The sequence below is a fragment of the Columba livia genome, chromosome 19 (genome assembly GCF_036013475.1).
Source record: "Columba livia isolate bColLiv1 breed racing homer chromosome 19, bColLiv1.pat.W.v2, whole genome shotgun sequence".
Classification (NCBI taxonomy): Eukaryota; Metazoa; Chordata; class Aves; order Columbiformes; family Columbidae; genus Columba; species Columba livia.
Window position 1 is genome coordinate 9,854,149 of NC_088620.1, and position 23,880 is coordinate 9,878,028.

The following is a 23,880-nucleotide window of genomic DNA, read 5'->3' on the forward strand; positions in this document are numbered from 1 at the left end:
AGCCCAGTTGCGGCTCCATCTCCCTGGAGAGACACTGACCCCAAATGTGACCCCAGCCGTGGGCACTGATGGAGGCTGGGACAGACGGCCCTAGACAGAGCTACCACCAGCCCTACCAAAGGCTGGGAGGGACCGAGGACACTGGGACGGGAGCTGCTCTGCTCAGAGCTGCGATGTGGAGAGACCCAGCCCTGTGCCCAGGATGGCTGGTTGGACTCTGCGGGGCCCCCGCCGCTCCCAGGAAGGAATCGGGGTTCACATACCGGGGCAGGTCAGGATGAGGTGGTTTTTGTACCGCTGACCCTGTGGGACATAGAAGCAGCAGAAGGGGATTGGGGAGTCATGGTTTGCTGGCAGCAGGACCAGATCCTGCCCCCAAAACCTCCCTCGACAGGAGAAGCACCGATTGAGGGGCTCCCATGGGGAGGCTTTGGCTACTCAAGGAAAATGTTCCATGCTGGTCCTGCTGGGATTTACAGATGCGTGTGCTGGAGAGCTCGGGCTGAGCCGTGGAGAGCGATGGATGGTTGCTCTGGTGCAGAGGTGGGACACAGGCTCCCAGACGGGCGGTTCAGTGAGTGCTCTCGGGGTCCGGCACCACTCCTGTGCCGGAAGGAGAGATTTGGGAGCAGCGCTGGAGCCCCGGGGCCGGGCTGCTTCCCAGCATCATGTCGCTCAGGGTGGAGTAGAGCGAAGCTCCTGAAAATAGAGGGCTCCTGATCCATGACATCTGCAGGAACGCTCCTGCTGGGGCTGGGCTGCAGCACCCTGGTGTGTCCCGTGTCCCCATGGTGATGTTCCAGCCTGTTTTCTGCAATGTATGCTAAAAGCGAAGCTGGCAGCGGGAAGGGGTCGTCCTGCAAATGGCTCCAGGCCATTGCGCTTCTTCCTGGGTTTCACATCACCATGCAGTGACTCAAGAGGCATCCCAGGCCCTCAATGGGTCACAGCTCTTATCTCAACATTTGGGCTGCTGCCTGCAGCAGAAGAATTGCTGTCCGCTGGGGAACAGGGTGTTTCCACCGCTGCACAGAGCCTGTTTGCATCGTTAGCGCGGCTCCGGCTGTTGAAGTGAAGCAGAGCTTGTGCTGACACCGCCTTGAATAGGATCTGTGGCTGTGCCTAGGCTGCAGGGCTGATCTCATGGCAGAGATAATGACATTAAAAGGGTTATGAAAGCTGCGTGCTACCAAGGGCGAAGCTGGTGCAGGGCACGCTTGTGCGAAGGAGTGAGCCGGTTCCAGGAGATGGCATGTGAGTTGGAGTGACCCTGTGGCAGCTTCATAGAGTCACAGAATGGTTTGGGTTGAAGGGACCTTCCCAGCTCCCCCAGTGCCCCCCCTGCCATGAGCAGGGACATCTTCACCAGCTCAGGTTGCTCAGAGCCCTGTCCAGCCTGGCCTGGGATGTCTCCAGGGATGGTTCATCCACCACCTCTCTGGCCAACCTGGGCCAGGCTCTCAGCACCCTCGTGTCCTCCTGCAAAGCTGTTCTGTGCCAGGAGCTGGCTTCCCTTGGGGCTGAGGACACTTATGTCTCACCAGCAGGGATCGAAGATGAGGACAAATCTTCAGGAATGCCTTTTTGTTGGGCACAGGGAATGCCAGGCCTGCAGTAACCAGCCTGGTGGGGCAGCTGGAGGGTACCACATCCCCTGGGACAGCTGGCAGCAGGATAGTGAGCTGACCTGGGCTGCTCCATGACTTAGCAAGACATGGGTCGCAGTGTTGGTCATTGCTTTGCCTCCAGCAAGTGCAGGTCCCTTGGCCAGGTCTCCAGAGCGGTGCCAGGCTGGTGGGAGCTTGGGGGGTTTGTACTCAGCCCGACAAAGCCGGATGAGCTCTACCCTGTGTCAGCTGCTCCACAGCACCCTGGGATGCGGCTCCATCTCCCTGGAGAGACACTGACCCCAAATGTGACCCCAGCTGTGGGCACTGATGGAGGCTGGGACAGACGGCCCTAGACAGAGCTACCACCAGCCCTACCAAAGGCTGGGAGGGACCGAGGACGCTGGGACGGGAGCTGCTCTGCTCAGAGCTGCGATGTGGAGAGACCCAGCCCTGTGCCCAGGATGGCTGGTTGGACTCCGCGGGGCCCCCGCCGCTCCCAGGAAGGAATTGGGGTTCACATACCGGGGCAGGTCAGGCAGAAGAGCCCGTGTGAGGCCTCTGGATGAAAGAAACCTTCGTGCGAAAGGACAGACCCGAAGGAGAACCCGCGATGGTGCAGCAAGCCCACGCGGGACGCCGGGGCCCTGCAGATGCGGCACACAGCACTGCCTGGTCACAGCCTGGCACTGCGGGATGACAACAATAAATATTCATTAATCGCTGCCTCTTGGTCAGTTCCTCTGCCAGTGTCTTTCCTTGCAGAAATGCACTTGTAGCTTAATTTTGATGCTGTTTTTTCTTCTATATAGGTTCAGAAGATCGGAAGTTCTGCATCCTTTACCTTGCAGAGGTGAGTGCTGCTGTTTTGCAAAATAACTTTCTAGTGGGAGCTGAACATGTGCTAACAACCCTGATCCTTTCTGCTGGGGCAAGGACCACTGAACAGGCTGATTTTAACTGCCTTTTTAACTAATTTGCTAGACGTCTGGAAAGGACTGCAGCCAGAATTCTGTCTGTAGCCAGAATGTATTAAGAAGCTGCTGAAAGGAACTGGTGAACAGGGAGGCTGAGCAGCACGGAGCCAGGTTCGCTTTTCCTCCTCCCCACCCCGGCGCAGTAGGTGGATCTTCCTCCCTACATCTCATTTTTGATTCATCTTGGGGTTCTTTCACCCAGGGGCAGATTTCCTGTTTAGTCTTTGTTTTAGGCATCTTGCTTTTCTTGTATTCAAGCACCCAGGCTTGAAGCCCTCAAATAAAATAAGGAAGCTCAATTTAAAAGACATATAATTGTAGCTCTAAAAACACATGTGGCCGGTGCGTGGCTAAATGCTCTAAACAGATTTGTGATCACTTAGACATTGGCACAGTTACTTTTGTGTCATGAAGCAGCCAAGGAGACTGCAAAATTGGTTTGCGGTGACTGGACCTCCTTAATCATTGAATGCTGCAGCTTTCTTTTCCTCTTCCAGTGACTTTACGGTGTTCCTGGTTTCAAGGCCTTGTATTCTCAGGGTGGATTTGTGAAAGATTCCCCAGGGCACAGAGGAGAGAGGCAAACGTTGCTCAGCAGCACCGCGAAATAATAAGCTATTGTGAAAGTTGGATGCAAACGTTCAGAATAAGAAAGTTATTCACCTTGAGTGGCTGGGATTCGGGCCAAGGCACGACTCGCTGCGTACCCGTGGGCCGAGGAGTTCCCTCTCGCCTTTCCCTCTTGTTCCTTCCTTGTCTCCTGTGTTTCTTGCTGGGGCGATGGGGCAGGAGCTGCATCACGTCAGACTCGTGTGATCTCTCCCTGCCCGGCTGATCCTGTGCCGTCACTTGGAGACGCTGTGATGGGTGTTGGGCAGCGACACCCGGCAGCGGGGTGAGGCATTCCGGCATTTTCTCCTGCATTTGGAGCCTGACATTGAATTTACAAACTTTGGGCTGAGTAGAAGTGACTGAAAGAGAACTGGCTGCGATTCATGAGATCTTGAGAAGTGAAGGCTTGTCTTTGTCAAGATGAAGTGCTGAGCGTTCTTCTGATGGGCTTAAATGGCTCTCACAGCTCTGGTGACTGAAATCTGTGGCATCCACTGCAGCTGGAGTGTAGTAGTTGTATAGAAAATGTGAAACATTTGCTTTACAATGCGTATGCCCCCCCATAGAGGACAGTAGGTCTGGACTGGCCACACTTCCAGGCTTCTGCAAACCCCTTTTTGTTCCGTCTGTCCGCCCAGGGTATTTTGGAGCAGGTTGCAAGTGGAGAAGGAGCTTCCCGTGTGTCTGCCACAGCCCTGTTCCCCAGGAGCAGCTGCTCACACGCTGCTGTGCCAGCCCGTGGCTTTCAGGTGACATCAGGGCAGCCCCCCACTCAAAGGCAGCGTCCAGCCGAGCAGGATATTCCCTCCTGCACCCCCCAGAACTGCTGGTGCCGGTGTCTGCACTGAGCTGGGGAGATCAGGCCGATGGGAGATCCTGCCTGCGGGTAGGAGGTGATTCTCCAGCTGGGTTTTTGTTGCAATGAAAGCAGAAAGCGGCTCTTCTGTGAGTATGTAGCACAGGTAGAAACAGCTTCGAGGGCAAGGGGACAGTTGCACTTGGAGCCATAAGTCTTGTCAGACTGTCCAGCAATGGGCACTTTTGGTTCAAAAGGGGAAGCTGAGGCACAGAGAGGGGGACGTGGCTGTGAGTCAGCAGCGAGGACGGTGCTTCCCGACTTCCCCACGGCTCTTCTGGGAAACGGTGACCTGCAAGTCCCAGTCCTGAGGGGGGACCAGGCTGCAGGGACACAGGCTGGTGGTTGAAGCGTGAGAGCAGATATGTCTGACTTTTGCAGTGCAGGGTTTGTGTGGCTTGATGACCTGTCCTCGGTGGAGACCGACCTCAAGTGAACAGCGATAGGCTCTGAGATGCTGGGATGCTGCCATGGGTGCCAGCCTGGGAGCTTTTAAGCATCTTTTTCCTGCAGGGAAGCTCAGAAGAGAGTCGCCTTCAGGTCATATCTCTTTTATTCTTTGTGTTTGCTTTTTGGGAGCAAAGCTTTAGTTACAGGGTTGTGGGGGTGTCACCAGGAGGTTTTAAGCCCTGGCAGCCTGTGGCAGGGAGGGGACGGTTCCTCTCAAGCCATTGTTGCATGCTGGCTGCACACAGGGATGTTGTGGGGGCTTAGATGCTGGTGGGAGCATCCGTTGGGGGTGTTTGGGTTATATTTGCAGCAGGGTATATTCAAGGCATGGCTTGCTGTCAAATGACAGCTGGGATTTGGGCCCACTGAAATGGAATTCTTGTGTTTCAATGGGGCTGTTGGGGGTCTCTGGGCCAGCCCAGCGTGATTCTCCCCATTGCCTGATGGATGTGATGTCCCAGCTGTGTCACCTCCTGCCCTGGTACAAGGCTCATCCTCCTTCCCGACTATGGGAACCAGAGGGTTTCCCCTCAAGGGTGGCTTCCCAGACAGAGGGGCTGACTGCTTTGGGGCTGAGCTCAGGCTGGGGGGGGCTTGGGGGACACCCCTGGTGGGGTGCTGGCCTGGGGACATTCCTGGTGCCATTGGGGTCCTACTGGCAGCTGTGACTGTCCCACTGCTTGCTCCCCAGTTGAAGAAGGACAAGGAATTACTGGAGAGAGTCCAGCGGAGGGACACAAAGATGCTGAGGGCTCTGGAGCATCTTCCTGATGAGGAGACACTGAGAGAGCTGGGGCTGTTCAGCTGGAGAAGAGAAGCTGAGAGGGATCTGATCAATAGGATCAGTGTCTCCGGGTGGGTGTCAGAATATGGCCCAGACTCTGTCCAGTGGTGCCCAACGCCAGGGTGAGGGGCAGCGGGCACAGACTGAAACACAGGAGGCTCCATGTGAACATGAGCAGAAACTTGTTTGCTGGGAGGTGCCAGAGCCTGGCCCAGGCTGCCCAGAGCGGGTGTGGAGTCTCCTCTGAGACATTCAAACCCCCTGGACCCAGCTGTGTGATCTGCTCTGTGACCAGGTGAGCAGGGCTGGGCTGGGGATCTACAGAGGTCCCTGGAACCCCAACCAGGCTGGGATTCTGTCTGCTGTGGCAGCTAAGAAAGCTCTGTGTAAGGATGCATTAGGGAGGGATGAGTGTGTGAACGTGGCTCTTTTTCTCCTGTGTCACCCTGAGAGGTCTCTCCCCTGTCCTGCTCTATCCCTGGCTTTGTCACTGGCAGTTTACCCCACTGGGAGCCTTTTCTGGCTCAGATCCACCGCTTGGTCCTCCCTGGTGTGGAGACGATGGGTCTGGGGGGGTTTAGTGGTCATTATCCGAGCTCTTCTGTCCCCATGACATGGGCAGACACATCCCTTGCGCTGCCGTGATGGGGCTGGGAGGTTGGTAGAAGCTCTTGTACTGCGGTCTCTTACCCACAAATCATCTGCTCTGAGCAGTTAATGTATTTAGAGCTGCTGCAAGTTGACAGGGAGCCCACGGGGCCGGGCTGACTGCATTTGCTGCGGGAACAGCTCTTTGCCAAAGCCTTCAGCTGCCGTCTCCTGCTCCTTCTCATCTGGAAGGTTTGTGAGTAATGTTCTGACCCATAAGGTCGCATTTTTGTGTTTGGTCCTACATAGAAGTGTGTTTCAATGACTGTGAGTTACTTAATTTATTTTAAACAAGAAAGAAAATTCCAACCTTCAGGGAAACTGGAGTGTCATAAAAAAGCTACTGCTGGTCATCCTGTCTAATCACGTGGAAATAAATCACTCCACAGAGTTTAAGTCCTGTGCATTCTGGTTATTTACAGTTGGAGAGCAAACAGTAATCTTTATAGCCCGGTGTAGCAGAAGGGACGTTTATTTTACAGGCTCTTCAGAATATGAAGTGCACTGTTTGGAGGTCCCGAGTGGACGTGGCCCCGATCCTGGTGGGACATGTGGCTTCCTGGAAGGAAAGGGGTAAATTGAGGTTGGTGTTGGAAAGAATGCAGCAGTAGTGAAGGTTCCCCACTGAGGTGTCTGTTCCTTATGGTGATCGTGGGGTAACTGCAATAGTCACAGTGCATAAACCAGCCAGGATTTTGGAAGTGAAGGGGCAACGTTTTGATCTGAGGAACGTGTGTGTTCCTGGGACCTTGTCTCATCTGTGTGTTTGCCACCTGGAATGGGAAAAAGTGCTACCGATGCTTGCAAACCTGGTTTAGTCTGTTTCACTTCAGTATCTCAAATCCAAATGAAACAGTTTAAAGTCAGTTGTTCAGGCCTCACCTGTGAAAGCTTTGGGCCGGTTCAGCGTGAATCCCAGAGAATATGGGGTGTGGGTGTTTGGCCGCGTTTCCCCCCACCCATTCCCTGCAGGGCACAGACACTCCTGCGAGGTAAAACATTTGCTGTGTGGTGGGAATCGGTGGCCCCACCAGGAACCAGCCCGGCAACAGGAACGTGGTCCGGGGCTGAATTCACACCCTCCCGGCTCCGGAAATATCCTACTGATAGGAAACTGCAGATCAGTGGTTTATTGCATTGTTAGAAGTCTGTGATTCCAACCCAACATCTTCAGACTGAATTGACTTAAAAATCAAATAGCGCAGTAAGTTTTTCATTTGAAAAGCACTAGCAACATTGATCTTACTCTGTGGTAGTTTTAATCTGCAGACATGGGAGTTTCTTTGGGGAACTGTTCCAACAGAAAATGTTTCCAGTAGCAACTCCTTGGCCTGCTGTGATGGGAACACTTGCAGACCCTAGTGAATTGATGCTTTACCTTGGAGATGTGCATCCGAACTCTGTGCAGGAGATCCTCCAGACAGGTGTCAGAGAAGTGACACTGTCCCCCGTTGTCCCCCCTTGTCCCATGCCCTGGCTCTCTGCAGACCCCTCCCTGCATCCTTGAGCTGTGTCCCGGCTGCTGCCCAGGCTGTGATTTGAACAAATGCTCTTTAAAATGCACCATTGCTGTAGTGAGGGACGATATTGTAGCTTGTATAAATGTGCTTAACTCCATAGTCTTCGCTTGGTCCGTAGCAGAATTAATTGCCTGAAGTGTTCTTTGTCACTCCCAGGGCTGACTGTGACTACTTTAATGCTCTTAGCAATGCGGCATTGCCCATTTCTGTTCTGCAGGAAAAGAGGGAGGAGAACCGAGGTTCCCATCTCCATACAGGGGATGTGAGTGCTGGAAAATCAGTTTACAGAGGATATTAAGGCTCAGGGACACGCTGTGGCTTGGTGGATATTGTGCATCTAGGTAATTTTTGAAGTCAGCTGTTCTGGATGTGTCATCTGAAGAGTTTGCAAGGAGCTTTTTTGGGGCACTGTCCTGGCAGGTCTAGAGGACACTGAGGTGGATGGTTTGGTGACAGGGAACAGGGCAAAAGGACTGGCCAGGAGCTGACATCAAACCTGCCCAACCAAGCGAACACCTAAGGTGAATTTCTTTAGTAAAGACCTTGAAGTAATTATTACTAAAGAGTCCAGATGGAGCACAGCTAGAGCGAATGTCCTCCCAGGCACTTGGCTTGATGTGACACAACATTTGGCCTGAAAACCTAGAAAGATAGGAAATTGCTGTGGTGCTTAATAAAGAGTTAAAAGCTCTGGTCTGAAACCTCAACTTCATCATTTGTGAGTATCACTCTGCTTGGGAAGCCTTGGCTCTTGCTTAATTGCAAAATCATCATTGACATGGTAGAAAACAGCAACTCATGGCTGATTAAGTGTGGGTATGACTCGAAAATTGGAGAAGTAGATAAGGAGGGTAGGTCAGTGACAGAGTGGTGAGGGTTAGTTGGTAAGGTGGGTGAAAGCTGATGATGTGTTTTCATGTGATGGTGAGGAAAAGAGAAATGATACACACAGCTCTGCGAGGGTCAGAAGTGACTGATAAAACCTTGTTGTGGGAAGGAAAATCAGCAGCCGTGAGCTCCTGCAGCAGGAAGACGCCATCAGTGATGATAGAAGTGTGGGATTCAGTCGACTTTCCCATTCCTTTGTTCTCTGACCTCAAAGTGACAGCCAGCAGACTTGCATTTTGTGTTGGATTTGTTTCCAGCAGAAACGGGATGGTTTTGGCAGGGGACCAAAGCAAAGGAAGTTGTTCCCTTTTCCCGTTTCCCAGCATTCAGGAAGATGTGCTGCCCTGGGCCGGGCTCTGCTGTTGTGGTTTCCCGACCCCATCGCGGTTACTCCGCTCCCTGTGAGATGTCTGATCCCTCCTTTGCAAATGCTCCATTGATATTGTGGTCCTTAAGCACAGGAGCATACCCACAAAATGCAGTGGTAAAATGACCAGTTTAGAGACATGAGCTTAGAAAAACCTCAAGGCTGGGAATGAGATGTGGAGCCACGAGTTGTGCCCAGATCTGGCCCCAAAGCCAGGAGGGTTTAACTGCAAAAAAACATGGTGATTTAGGAGTCCCCCAACCTCACTCTGACACAAAATCCTGAATTTTGTGCTCTGACAGCCCCTGCAGATGCCAGAGCACTGTAGGGTGGAGGTGCAGGGGGTTTGGAACTCCTGGTAAGAGAAAATCAAGCGTCAGCTGCATTGGGCACTGTGTGCGGGTGGGAGGAGGTGGAAGAGAGAAGCGTGTGTCTGTGAAGTGGACTGCGTGCTGTGTTGAAATTGTATCTCAATTTCTTCTAATGCGTAATAGGGAAATAGATAATATTTGTCAGATCTGTGCGCTGTTAGTTGTCAGATGGGCTCATCCTGCCGCAGCAGGTGAAAGATCCTCTGGGCTGTGGTGGAGACGGCACCGCAGACAAGGTTGGAAGTGTCGGGATCGGTCAAGTAGAGCAAAATCCAGACACAGCCCTGGCTGTTGCTCTCACCAGTTTCATCACCTGGATTTGAAGCTCACAGAGACTGCGAAGTCTGTTCCTCTGCTTTCCTCTTGCTGCTCCCGCTCCTGTCCAGCCTGGGTGCTCCTTCTCCTCAAGCTGTGCCACTGGTGCTGCTCAGGAGATGTCACCAAATGAAAAATCCTTTCCTGCTCTCTGATATTTGCTTTGCTTCCTGTGTGTCTTGCCAGCAGTGGCTTATTTCTGGGATGCTGAGAGGTTCACTGGGCAGGGCTGTGTTGGGTGCATCGCTGTGAGTCACCCAGCTCAGGTAAAAGCTGGATGCTCCATCTGCACATGCCGAATCCCTCTGCCATCACACCTGCAGCAATAGCTTTGCTCTTTCCTGAAGAGAGGTTTCCATTTTCCTCCTTCCAAAGAACGCTTGGTTCCAGGCCCTGGATTTCTCTATGTGTGATGTCAAGAAGTCTGAGCTGCAGCCTGAGCTGCCTGTTGCCAGATGAACCACTTAAGGACAACCTGCAGCCTTGCAAAACCAGACCGAGCCCCGTGTCCTCCTTGGCTGCTCCAAAGCAGGTAGAATTGGTTCTTCAGGCTGGCTTTTCCGCCTGGAGGCTCAGCACCCTCAGGCTGTGACGTGATGCTCCCATGCAATCACTCCTCCTCCTCTCTCCTAAGCAGCAGCATCAAAGTGCAGCAGGGGCAACCGGCCTGGGGTGAGCTGGAGTCACTGGTGTCTCCACACCCCAAAGTGGCAACTCCGCTTTGCTGTCTTGGTGCTTCTCCTAGTCCATGGGTGTCTGCAGGACAATGAAAACCCATTTCCAAAGAGCCAGCCGTGGGTGTCTCAAGGAAGGATGGGCACATCTATCCTTCACCTTCATCTAAAGAGTCTCCCTCATTTGAAAACAACCCAGCCAGCAAGGATCTGTGCTTCTCCATGGAGGCTGCTGTGCCCTGCAAAAGGCAGCTCTGTGCACACATCAACCACCCACAAGATCCCGTCACCTTTTGGCCATCCCAGCTTTCAATAGGGCCCCTGCTGGTACTGCCAGGGTTTACTTTTTGAGCACCACCAGCGTGCCCAGCCATCCAAAATCCACAGGAAGAGCCGTGGTGCCCATGGCCCCCCCAGCACAGCTTCACACAGGAGCAAACTGAACTTTCTCATCAGACCTTGCTCTGTGGGTTATGAAATAACCAGCGAGTGGTTGCCTGTGTTTTGTGCACAGGATATTCCCAGGGCTTGCTGTTTCGCCGGTGGAAGGTTTGCTCTGCGATTTAAAAGCGATTGTAGTCTGGAGCCCGTTTCCGAGGTACTTCCCCTCTGGGATCTCTGTGGGGTTTGGCCACGGACCAAGGCTCTGAATGTTGGAGGCCGGGGCAGAGCTGGGCTGTGAGCCCTGGCCCTGAACCGCTTCCCGAGAAACCCTGCGGAGGAAAATGTGAATATCTCCAGGGTGGGTGTCTACACAGGAGGCTCCATCTGAACATGAGCAGAAACTTGTTTGCTGGGAGGTGCCAGAGCCTGGCCCAGGCTGCCCAGAGCGGGTGTGGAGTCTCCTGCTCGGAGACATTCAAACCCCCTGGACCCACCTGTGTGATCTGCTCTGTGACCAGGTGAGCAGGGCTGGGCTGGGGATCTACAGAGGTCCCTGGAACCCAACCAGGCTGTGAAAGGAGCAGAAGTGCATCCCCTGGTCTGTGGGGGGAACATCTACCCAAGGACATGACCACCCCTGGGCACACGCCTGCGAGGACGAGCTGGGGAGGCAGCAGCGAGACGAGAGCAACCCCTGGCTGGGCTGGTCACTGAGCTCAAGGCTTTGGAGGCATCAGGCTGAGTTTGGCTCATTGCTATTACTATGTCTGGCTTTGCAGTGGCGTGTGAAGCCACACTTGTGTGCCAGATGCTGTGGTGCTGGGTCCTGCATAGCAGGACATGGCTGCAGCGTTGGGTGTTGGTGTGTGGGGTTATGGTCCCTCCTGCACTGTGGTGCCGTTCTCCAGGAGGTTCCTGGCTGATTGATGGGCTACAGACCCAACAGTCCCCCTTGGGCTGGTGTCTGTTGGGGTGACCAGGAGCTCTCCCTGACCTGTCACCTGCCCGTGGGTGCTGTTGGGCTTGGGTCTCACCCTGGGGGAGCATCTGCAGAGCTGAGCTTTTCCCATGGAGCAAAAGGGACCTTTTCCTGTGGATAAACCTGGGCTGTACCAGGGCCCATTAGGGGCTAGTGTTGGCTTTTTGGGCCTCCTCTGCGACACACACCCTGTGTTTTCTTCCTGGCAGCATGGGTCATAAGTGTCATAGAATGTCACAGGCAGCCCCGACCTAGGGTCTCGTGCTGCTGCAGGGTCCAGCGTGGAGCCGCAGGCTCACCAGGGCCTCCCGCGCCAGCCGGCACCCAGCACCTGCAATAACATGTTGCTTCAAGCTCTGGGTGAAGGCAGTCAGAAAGCAACTGGCAGCCACTTCAGTCGCTCGCTTTATCTGGTCGCAAACGCCCCCTTCACGCCATCTGCATCCTCCTTTCCCAGCACTGCGAGATTAAGCCCTGTTTTCTCTTTGTAAATATTGGCAGGCGAAGCAGCAGCCTCCCTGAAGGAAAACAATAGCGGGGAGGCCGGTTCCCAGAACGATTCCAAGCGAGGAGCGTGCGCAGGGCACGGCGTCCACCGGCTGCTGCTGCAGCCCTGGTGCTCGGTCCCCTGGCCGGGACTGGGCTCAGGGGACACGTGTCACGGGTGGAGCTTTATCCCGTGTATCAGTCTGTCCTTCCCCCATCTGCCCTCTGTCTGTCTGCATCCCGAAGGGCTTTGCAAACAAGAGCTTGTGCTGTAGAGGCAACTGGTGTGCGCTCAGCCCACAACACACAGTTGCACGTTAATTGTGGGGAGCAGGTTGATGGAAAAGGGAGAAACGGAGCTTTTCCATTGGGAAATGTGTTGGAGAGGTTGAATATCACTGTGAAGGAATAAAATGCTGAGATCCCTGCTGCTGTAGCACAGAAATGATAGTAAAATATGTACAGATTGGATAAATGCAATTTTGGCCGTTCCTGTGCCCCCTCAGCCTTGCCCACAATACCCAGGACACACATAGGGGTGGTGACTTTCTCCTCTGCCATTGGACCAGAGGGCAATCTCCTCTCCTGGCTTTGATATTCCCAGGGGGTGGGGGCCGGGCAGCCTCACCAGCTGAGCCTGGGCGGGAGGGAGGGGGCACTTTGCTCTCAATAGCATTGCTTGATGCTCAATTCAATCAAAGAGATGGGGACTGTAATCGAATCAGCAAGGGGCTGCAGAGTGGGGGTAGGTGAGCTGTGCATCCGTCACGAGCCAAGGGGATATGAGACGCCCTTGGAATTGTTTTCAGCTTCGCTCCCGGGAGCTGCAGCAGCTCGGAGCGGGCAGCGCGTGCGGTGGTCTCCTCGCACTGGGCTCCTCGCAGCTGCGCTGGGATCTTTTAGGCTCTGCTGAGCCCTTGCTGTCATTCACTTCTGGCCCCGAGTGTCAGTGAGGAAATGACAGTGTGGATTTCCAGCCCCGCACATTGGTACTCGTCCTCTCCTCCCAAAGCAAAAACGCTGAGGTCCCTTCCCAGGGACTGGTGGGTATCGCAGTGGTACAGGCTGGAGATCTGCTGGCACGGGGCTGGGGGACACCGAGATGTCTGTGGTGGGGAACAGCCCTGTGACGCTCCGGGGGATGCTCAGAGCATCACTGCAGCTTAGAGTCTGGGGGTGAGGGGGAGCCCCATTGCCTTGTGTCCCTGAATCACAAACCCCTGTTCCATTTTGATAGGGATCTGTAAGCCTGAGCCTGCAGTTTCATAGAACCGTCATTTTTGTTGGAAAAGACCCTCAAGATCATAGAGTCCAACTGTTTACCAACCCCTGGCACTGCCCCATGTCCCTGAGAACCTCATGTCCGTCTGTCCAGCCCTCCAGGGATGGTGACTCCAGCACTGCCCTGGGCAGCCTGTTCCAATGCCCCACAGCCCTTGGGGGAAGAAATTGTTCCCCACATCCAACCTCACCCTCCCCTGGCGCAACTTGAGGCCGTTTCCTCTGCTCCTGGCGCTTGTTCCTGGGGAGCAGAGCCCGACCCCCCTGGCTCCAAGCTCCTTTCAGGCAGTTCAGAGATCAGAAGGTCTCCCCTCAGCTCCTGTTCTCCAGCTGAACCCCCCCAGTTGGATGCTTAAGCCTGATGCTGCTGTGGGAATAGAAGTGGTGATGTCCAGACATCAGAAAGTTCAAACCTTCTTATTCCTGGAAGTCTCCTTGGAGGGTCAAAGATCTGAAGTTAAGATCTCTTTTTCTAGAGGTGATGTGGGAGGTTTATTTACTGCTTTAATAGGGATTTTGGATTAAATGTGAATGAATTAGCATCCAATGAAAACAGTGGTTTAAATGGTGTGATGAAAAAGCGTTTCCCTTTTTGGTTGTATTGTGACTTAGGAGTCACAAAGCTGCAAGTTCCTTAATTCTTTCTGACCTTTCTGGGAAAAACAGGCTCTGGGAGACCTGCCCTTCTGGAAGGAAATCCTAGGGGGAAATGAAAGGCCTTTGTTATGCCCTTTAGTGGAAGAGTCTTTTTTTCTTTGCACTTCTGTCCTAAAGCTCTGCTTGCCTTTTATTTTAATTTCCTATCTGGCCGCAGAAGGAGGTGATCCAGTCACGGGCGTTTCTAGACTTTTTCTGAAGCAAAACCCGCAAAATCACAGTAGACAGCAAATGTTACTAATGCTTAATTTATAGCACAAGAGATGAGCGGTTTAAGGGCTGGGAGACACTGAGAGAACTTGGTCAGAAGGCTTCTTGATTTAAGGGGATTTGGTCCAAAGAAAACCTGTCCCAGAGGAGCAAGTCCATGTCACAAGGGTGTGTGCAGGGACGGGCTGGGGCTCAGCTGGGTGAATTCCCATTGTTTCTCTGAATTCCTTCCTCACCACACGTTGCTCACAATGTGTGACCAGAGCTGGAGCATCACCCTCAGAACAGCCCTGGATGCTCTAAGCGAGGAGCAGCAGAGCCAAGGCCGGGCTGGGGCTTCTCCTGAGCTCTGCCTTGTCCCACCCCCAGCCCAAAGGTGCTTGTTTGCATCGGTTCATGCTCAGGCGCCTTGTTACTGTTTGCATACAGCAAAGAGCAATTTCCATCCTCTAAATTAGCTTAATAGACACGTTTCCGTTTCCACTGTGGTGGCAGAGGGTGCAGAACTGCTGGTGCTCTGCCTGTGCCTCGCTGCTTGTTAAACCAAAACTCAGCTGCTCTGCACCGCAGCCGCCTCTCGCCCTCTGCCACTCTGTAGCTGATTTCCCATCTATTTTGCTTTCTCATGCCCGGAGCGCAGGACACCGGTGCGAGCTCTCCCGTCCTACTGACATTCATCTGATACAGCGTGTTGGAAGCAAGTAGTTTGCAAACAAAGCCGGGGCCTGCGACACACAGCTAATGACCTTCTCTCTGCCTGTGTTTCCTTTACGTCAGAAGTCGGAGTGCTTATTAAGTTTGGAGGCTTACTCCCAGGAGCAGAAGAAGAGGATCTGCTGGTGTCTAGCTGAGAACATCACCAAGCAGCAACATCCGGCACCGGCTCCTACAGAGAACAAGGTAAGGGACGTGTGGGAGCTCAAAAACCCCGCTCAGAGTCCTGCAAGGCTCTGCTTGCAGCAAGGGCTTTGCTCCGGTGATGCTCCTGCTGTGCGAGCTGCTCCAGAGGCTGTTTTTTTTGCTGGGTGACGAGCGAGTTTGTATTTGGGCGCTGCTGTGTCTGCAGCTTCCTGCCCTGGTCGGGGAAGCAGTTATTGCGTTTGCATCCCGGAGCCCAGGCAGACTCCAGAGAGCCGCTTCTGACACCTCCCAGCATCTGTATTTGGATAGCTGAGGCCACCAACCCACTGCACAGCCCTCCCGAGAGCGTGGCTCTGGGGCAGGACGGGATGCAGGGTGAGAAGTTCAGACCATGATCTCTGGGTCTTGAGTGAAAGGCCGAGGTCACGGGAGCAGCGGTGCGAAGATTTGCCCCTTCTGTGCACTCACATGGGCTCAGGTGTTTGGTCTTGACCCCACACATGGCCTGAAGCACAGCAAGGTCATCTCATGAGTGCTGGTTTTTGTACCTAGCGAAGCAGCACCAGCACTTGTCCCACGCTGAAGAGCTTCAGCCTGGCCCAGAGCACAGTTTCAGAAGCACTGGCAGGAGAAATGTGCGCATGGAGCGGGTTTGGAGGGCTGTCGGGTGCATCTGCACTGCGTGGATGTGGTTAATACCTCCTGTCTGCCTGGCTTTGGAGCTGGGGCTGCCACCACTGAGTTGTTTGGGATGGTGGAATGTGTGCTGGAGTCACCCTGTCCCCCAGGGGTTGGGTTTGGACTGTCCGCTCTGAGACGAGAGAGAAACACTGTGCTGAGTGTGGAAGGAGCTTTAAGTGAGGCACATGGGGGCCCCGGGGGTAAAACCACCCAGATACGTGCCCTCGGCTGGTGCGTGGTGGTGGAGCAGCTCCTGCCCCGGTCGCTGTTGGGTTTGGCCCTGGTGCGGTCGGGTCTGGCTGGATGCAGGTGACGGTCACCGTACGCGTGGGCAGGAGCAGGCGGCTGCGCTGCGACGTGGCTTTTGCTCTGCACGTCCCAAACTGGGTCAGCGCAAACATCGCCGCAGGAGACAGAGCCTCCAGATTCCTTTTGCTGCACGTTTCAGACAAACTAAAATAGCAACAAGATACAAAGCCTGAGAACCAACCCAGGCTCTGGAAATGCAAATAGCCCAGGGCAGTGCATTCAATGAGGGGCAAGACTCTGCCATGTCTCCTGTTATCCTGTGATGCATCTTGCTGGCAGGACACAGTGCCTGGGCAGGGGGTCCTGGACAGCTCAGCATGGGGGATGTGCCATGGGGCTTGGTGGGGCTCTGCTCTCGGTGGGGGCATCCTCTGGGACAAAACTTTGCAGGGCCACGTTCAAATCTGAGCATCTAAAGCCTTAAAGGGAAGATCTTGGCAGCTCCCCATCACAACAGGTGCTGTGGTTTGGGTTTTTGCGTGATGTTGCTGTTTGCCCTCCCCACCCCAGACTCATTGTTCATGGCAGGGTGTGGGATTTTAGCTCTTTGCTGACTTACAAACCCTGTGGCTCAAAGCGAAGCCCTGAAGAGTGTCTACTTTGCTGTTGCAGGTGCTGGCCACTGGACAGGTGAAAAAAATACTCTAGAAGCCAGCACAGACCTTTCGAAGGCTTTTCTGTGCCTCAGTGTCAAGGGGGTGCTCCGCAGCAGAGCCAGCGTGGGCCCTCCAAGGCTGTGACAAGTGGGTTTTGTCTCAGCTTGCCCAAGCTGGCAGAGATCCCACTGGTGGGATATGGGACTGAGAGAGGGACAAAAGGAGCGTTAAAGCAACCACCAGGCACTTAATTGAGTTTCTAGCACCATTTCCCATCCCACCAAGGAATAAACTGCCCAGGATGCAGTTTTAAAGGCGAGGATGCTGGGAGCAGGGTGGGTGGCTGCCCCCGGGGCTGCTGGGACCAGTCTGCGCCGCAGCTGGTGTGTCGGGGCAGACATCCCTGGGGATGCCGGTGCAGCGGGAGCTGGGAAAATCTGGCTTTTTGTAAGGGAGAAGTGATCCATTAGCTTCGCTTGTTGCTTACAAGTCATTTGATACTGGGGCTATTTGAGGAAACAGAACAGTGTCTGTGCTCTGCGAACAGACAAATTAAGCTCAAAATACCAGTCTCGGCATGGCCAATTTCTGCTCCAAACAAGAATTTGTTTTGTAAAGCCTTCAGAACTGCTCCAGCTTGGCAAGACAGCTCATGGCCCTGTGACGGGCGCCCAGCCGAGGGTCTGCGGGCTTTGCCGTGCGACGGGAGCAAAGGGCTGGTGCAGCTGCGGTGCCAGGCACAGATGTGCCACGTGCCAGCTGTGCGCTGGAGCTGGAAAAAGGGACAATGTCTGAGCAGAGAGCAGCTCCTTCTGCCAGCTGGGAATGGCTCTGCCTTCCACACGCCAACGCTGCTGTTAATGCCTTCCCCAAGTCCTTCCCAGAACAAGTGGCCTGCGATGGGGCAGAGGATCCTCAGCGGGGATCGTGTCTGGAAAGGAGGGGCTGAGCTGGCCGCTCTGGAGCTTGTGTGGTGCCAGCTTGTTGGAGCTGTGGGAAATCAGACGAATTTGTGGCTTTGGAATGGCACCTCTTGCTTTCCGCTCCCCCTGGGCCGTGCCCGGGTAGGGCAGCGCTGGGGGACGTGGCTCTGCAGAGCAGTCACTGCCACTGGCAGCAGCTCCTGGCAGGACAGTGACACGGCTGCTGCTTCCAGAGCAGCTGGTGTTAGAGCAAAGCTGCTCATTTCTGGGAGACACAAGCATATGGTGCATGTAGCATCAACTTCAGGGGCACAGGAGGAGAAAGTCCTGAGGGATACGGCTGTGATGGTCCAGATGTGCTCCCAGTGGGATTTTCCTGCCAGGGTCAGCGCAGGAGGAGCTCTGGGATCACCGTGGTCCAGCTCTGCAGCCCGGTTGTCCCACAGACACGGTGGCAGTGATGCTCTGGTGGCTTCCCTGCTGCCACTATAAGATTTGCCTGAACTTCACGGAGTGACAAACCCGTCCTGCCCGCAGCAGCAGGTCACAGGAGCCGTTCTGTGGCTGTTTCCTCCATCTGCAGAGCCATCCCCACTCTCGTCCTCGGGTCTGGGTCTGCCCTAGGAAGCTGCTCCCTGAGCAAGGAACTGTAAAACACATCACAAGGGTGACCCAGCCTGGTGACAAACGTCCCCAAACGAGGAGGCGTGGAGCCTGGAGGTGGGCTGGGCTGCTGAGGAACCGCAGCGGCAGCAATGTGATTATAGCGAGAGCAGCTTTATGAATTAATTGAGTTAGCGAGGCTGCCTCCTTGGGCAAATAATGACCATTTGCGCAGAGCACGGTGCTTTTTTTAACCTTGCATCGCTGCACTGGTCCTGTTACCAGCCCGGCTCCGCGATGAATTGCATTAGCAGTATTGAAGAGATGGCAAATGCAGCGCAGGGAAGGACGCGGCTCCGGGGGCGGGAGCTGCCCCAGCTGGTTTGGCTGCCCAGCAGAAATTAGCAGCACGACACCCCGATTGTAACGAACCTGCCACCACCATCTGATTCTCACTGCTTGTTTCTTTGTGTCTTCCACACTCAGAATGGCTGATTGCTCTTCCTTCTGCCTCCGTGACCTGAGATCACTGCGGGGATGATGGCTGGCTGTGTCTGAAAGATGTAGAATATCTTTAAGCTAAAGAACGATGGACGCGGACTTTGGGCCGTGGGAGTCCAGGACAGGCGCTCCTCTTGTTTCCCAAGGGAGGTGGTGGATCCTCAGCACTTTCAAAGCCGGTGTCCCGTGGCTGCTGACGGTGCGAGCGTGGGCCGATCCTGCCCCAGCCCTTCCCGGCAGCGCTGGCTCCGGTGCTGGGAACGAGCTGCTGGGGGGGCCTGACCGCCCCCTTCCTGCCCATTCCCCTGCTCAGGAAGGGCAGGGCTGTTTTTCTCACTATTTACAGCGTGCTTGACAAGTGCAAGTAAATGTGCTGTCGACAAAAGCAAACACGGTGTAATCGAGGGATGATTGAAACCAGGGCCGGAGCGGTGGCGTGGGGGGGTTGGAGGAGGAGGTGGCCGCGCTCCCCCAGGCACCTGCAGCGTGGGGGGAGGTGAACGGGGGCAACCCCTCTCCTGTGCCGTGTTCTGCCTCCTCTTGCTCACCCTGAGCAACCTGGTGTGCCCCAGGCACCCCCTGCTGTGTCCCCCTGTTCCCCAATATCTCTGTTCCTGTCCCTGGGCACCCCCTGCTCCCCCACATCTCGCTGCCTTCAGCAGCACCTTTCACTTTGCTCTGGGTCTTGTCCCGTTTGGATGGTGGCCCTGTCCACCAAGGGGCCACTGGAAGTGCGGTGACTGTGACAAGTTGGGGACAAGTGGGGTGAACTTCCCTCTCTCTGATCCAGCGTTCAGGGGGAGTGTAGTCAGAGGGCGATCGGCTGTTTGATGGGGAAGGAGGGGAGGAATTTGCACCTGGTCGCTTTCTTTTTGGCTCAAAGTCCTTCCATTTTGTACTGGGAACCTGCTGCCCTGTCTGTGGCAGCTCTGTCACCTCCTGCCGGGGCACCGACCGGGCAGGACATGGCCATGGGTACATCAGAACTTGCTTTTCTTAGGGGGATCATATCTTAGGGGATCTGATCAATGCTGATAAATATCTCCGGGTGGGTGTCAGAGGATGGACCAGACTCTGTTCAGTGGTGCCCAACGCCAGGGTGAGGGGCAACGGGCACAGACTGAAACACAGGAGGCTCCATGTGAACATGAGCAGAAACTTGTTTGCTGGGAGGTGCCAGAGCCTGGCCCAGGCTGCCCAGAGCGGGTGTGGAGTCTCCTGCTCTGAGACATTCCAACCCCCTGGAGCCACCTGTGTGATCTGCTCTGTGACCCTGCGTGAGCAGGTGGGGCTGGGGATCTACAGAGGTCCCTGTTACCCAACCAGGTTGGGATTCTGTGATTCTTCCACGGTGCCAACATGGGAGGCTGGGCAGGGCTGAGCATGTCACTAAAGCATCCGAAGACCAGCCTGACCCAGCCACACACCCCCAGCATCTCCCTGGTGCTCTCAGGGTGCTCAAAAGGGGGAGAAAACCTTGAGGTTTGTTCCGCCCCAATAAGGGTTAAAGTGTCAGCTGGCAGTACTGATGAGCCAGGTTACAAAAGTAAAGCAAATAAGTGTGTTATTCCACACCAGTGAGCAGAGCCCGGCTCTTGCCTTGGGCTGGAAAAACTCGTTACTGAGGATGGCCAAAGACAGCTTTGGTAACGCCACGAACTTGGTGGCTGTGGCACTGGAGACACTGTCCCTGTGTGAGAAAGGCCCCAGTTCAGCTCCATCCACTGAAGTATCTGGAGAAGACTGTCCCTGCCAGAGGTCTGTGTCCCATCAGAGTGAATGGGACCCTTGAGTCCACGTCGGTGACCTTGATGTGTGGTGGCACATGAATCTCACCCTCATCACCTGACAGACCAAGAGAAGGAGAATGTGTTGACTTGAATTCAATGGGGACAGGTGTTGCAGAGATAGCAGTAGGTGTGAAGAAGGCTGCAAACATAAAAGGAGATGCAGTTTGAGCTGCCCTGGACCGATCCATTCTGAGCCAAGTTCTTGCTGGGGTTGTAGCCCTCTTTCATGGGAACAAGCCTCACATGCGTTGGGGTCACCCAAGGTTATTTGTGGGGATTTTACAGCTCCCTGTGAGGCTCCATGGCATGTCTCAAATGTCCCTTTATGAATTTAAGGAGCCTCTTACGCAGCAGCCCGTCCATTCCCTGCAGGTGAGCCTGACTGGGTGCTGAGTGTCCTGGGCTGATCTTCCACCCCATCACTCCCTTTGTGCACATCACTTGGGCTCCGGACACAGCACAAAGCCTGGCAGGGGGGTGAATTCGCCTGGTTGTTTGCATGGGGCTGGCCGGGGTGCTGGGCTGGGGTACGGGGATTTTCTCCCCTGGCACGAGCCCTGGCTCCCTCTCGCTGGGTTCCCAGCCCCGCCGGCTCTCTGGCACGGCGGTGCCTGGGGCTGCCAGACCAGGACAGCTGCTGGCTCGGCCCCAGTGCCGCTGGCTCACGGCTCCCAAGGGACGTTGTGCCGGGAGCAAGCGGGGAGGGACGGAGCGGATGGGCAGCTGAGAGCCGCAGCTCCGGCTTTGTTTGTTCACTTGCTCAGCTGGACTCCAAAGCCATTAGTAAAGCAGACCTGTTCCCTCGGGCAGACACCCGTTCCTGTTCTCTGGCACCGTGCGATGTTCTCCAGCTGTGGCCAGTGGCACCAGTGATCCTACTGCACCCCCCCCAAGCAGGTGGTGTAGTGGGGGTGCAAGCGGCCGCTGGCACTTTCACCATGGCCAGAGGCATTTTTAAACCCTTGAAGGTCTGTTTCTTGTGAATCCCCAGAAGGGCTGGTAAGAGTGAGCATCACGCTGCAGAGCATCTCCCACTTCCTTTTCCATAGAAAACAGTTTGGGGAAAAAACCCAACCACGAACCTGCAGCAGAGTTTCTTTAGCAGGAAGCACTGGAATCGGTCTGTGCTCAGTGTCGCTTGGGGGCAGGACAGGGCAGGAGAAGGGGAGCTGTAAAAGCCAACACGGCAGGTTCCAGCGTAATACATCACAGCTCTTCCTCAAGGCAGAGCGGCCATGGACTGTTACCAGCAGGTAATGGTGCCTCCAGGGATTGCTGGCAGAGCCGTAAATAGCAGGAGGGGCACGAGGGAGCGGTGGCTGGGAGAGGCTGGGGCGGCTTTGGCTGCCACTTGACACAGACATTAATAACGGCAGCGGCAGAGCCGGCACTGCACTCGCGGCTGCGGAGCCGCGGCTGTGGGCACACGCCGGGGCCGGGGCCGCTCGGGAGATGCTGCTCGCTCGGCCCATGCAGCTGGGATGGAACCGGGAGCTCAGATTTGGTAGGTTTTGCTTTCCAAGATTGCAACCCGGGGCTCTGCCCGTCGCTGGGCAGGATCTGGCCACAGGTGGAGGACACAGCACCATTGGGAGCACATTTAGATCCCTTTAGGTCACAGACATCTGCTCTGCTCCCCGTGCTGGGCTGGTCCCTGCTGTCCCCTGGGGAACCTGTGGCTTCATTCACTGCCAGGCTGGGTTGGAAGGGTTGGTATGAGCAGTATTGGGGAGAGCAAAGGGGCGTTTGCGGTGACGGGGACTTTTTGAGGTTCCCTTGCAAATCTGGGTTGTGGGTGGCTGTGCCGGCTCTTGCTGTGGGAGCCGCATTGCAGCGTGCTGACAGCGCGGGCTTTCTGCTTTTACAGCCTTTGGGAAACTTTCCGTTTACTGGCACTAGGGAAGAACCAGCAAATTCAGCTATTACCACTGAAATCAGAGCTGCGTGTGCGGGGTGGGGACGGAGAGCACCAGGGCGGGGATGGGGGAAGTCTGAGCTGGAACTGCCAGAGCGGCTGCGGTTCAGGGCTGGCACATCAGTGCTGCGGCGACAGCGAGTCTGTGTGAACTCCAGCTGCTCGGCGTAGATGAGGTTCTTAGGGATGTGGTTTAGGGACAGCGTTGGATTAACAGTTGGACTTGATGATCTTAAAGGTCTTTTGCAGCCAAAATGATTCTATGATTTTAAGTGCACAGCATGGGAGGCTTTGCCCCAGGTTGTTTGCTGACACCTTCAGCAGCTGCACCCAAACCGCGGGGCGCACGCTGCGCCTGCAGACCGGGCTCCCTCCTGCACACCCTGTGCTGCAGACAAGGTTGTTGCCTCGATTCAGCATCGGCCCCTGTTCACCGCTGTGTCTCGGGCTGGAGCAGCTCCGGGAGAGACACAGATGTGGCCGCTGCAGCGCCGGGGCTGGTGATGCCCCATCTGGCCCCGTTTGCGGAACGATCACCTGGGGGTGACTGTAACGGGGTGATGGGATCAGCGCAGGCTGCTGGCACAGGGTCGTTCCCTCCCACAGGGGAGGATTTCTCCTTCCAGGGCTCCGAGATGTTCCAAGCCCAGGGTTTTTTGGGTGGTATGAACATTCACACCCCCACAGGTGTCTCACTGAGGTGTAAATCCACGCTGACTGCCCCGCCACCGTGCAGTCCTGCTGTTGGGGTTCCTACACTTGCTTTTGCTGTTACAGTAATTGGTCTGTATCAATTATTCATTGATGCAGTAATGAAGCAGGGAACGGGTAGAAAATGCTGTTGTGTGGTGATTCCTTGGCTCCCGCTGTCCCGCAGAGCCGCCGCGGCTGAGGAGGGCGAGAGCGGAGCCGCCTGGGGATGCCCCTCCTGTGCACTTTCAAAATGACTCCCATGAACATTTCCTCAAGTTCTGGTAGTTCTGCTTTGCATTCTGGCTTCGTCTTCTTCCTCTCAGCCCCGCGCTGTGTATTAGATGCCGCTTTCCTGTAGCTGTGTGCTTACTTGGTTCTTAGCAGTCACTTTTTAAATCTCAGGGCACTCATCATGAATGGTTTTGGTAGCATTTCACAAGGCCAGTTAGACGTTTCTATCTGATGGATCTAGGCACAGTTTGTCCTATGTTATGAACTGAAATTTAAATTTCACCTTAGGAAAAACCTGCTTTAGAAACGTTGATGTTTCCCGTGTTGATGTAGGCACTGATTTCCCCGCATCCCATCTGCCCTGGGGAGGGATGTTACACGGTGCCAGGAGTGAAACCAGCTGCATCCTCCCCAAAATCCCTCTGGAGAGGGACTTGGTCTCATTCTCACGGAGTTAAATGCTTTTGGGGACAGATGAGACAACTTTGAGCAAAGGTGGATTTAAGGGCAGCAGGAGCCAGAGAGGTTTCTCCATGGAACCAACAAAGGATGGTGCTGCCATGGCCTGGGGACAACCTGTGAGAGCAGCTGCTCCAGTGGGACCTTGGGATGTCCATCAGCTCCTCCAGCAACACCTTGGAAGGTCCATCAGCTCCTCCAGTGGGACCTCAGGAGGTGTATCAACATCTCCTGTGGCGAGGGCACGGTTGG

General features: G+C 55.0%; 1 protein-coding gene across 11 annotated transcripts in view; it reads left to right on the forward strand.

Moving 5' to 3' along the window:
* The window catches only part of RGS3 (regulator of G protein signaling 3), a 78,433-nt gene that overhangs the window by 39,079 nt on the left and 15,474 nt on the right, over positions 1-23,880 (forward strand). For 10 of the 11 annotated variants that reach the window (XM_021300262.2, XM_013370185.3, XM_065036082.1 and 7 more), the window contains 2 exons: positions 2,420-2,460; positions 14,844-14,966. In XM_021300262.2, coding sequence (XP_021155937.2) covers positions 2,420-2,460; positions 14,844-14,966 — 164 coding nt within the window. Of the gene's footprint in view, positions 1-2,419; positions 2,461-2,726; positions 4,593-14,843; positions 14,967-23,880 lie in introns of those variants that run through there. The other variant, XM_021300266.2, reaches the window with a different exon arrangement.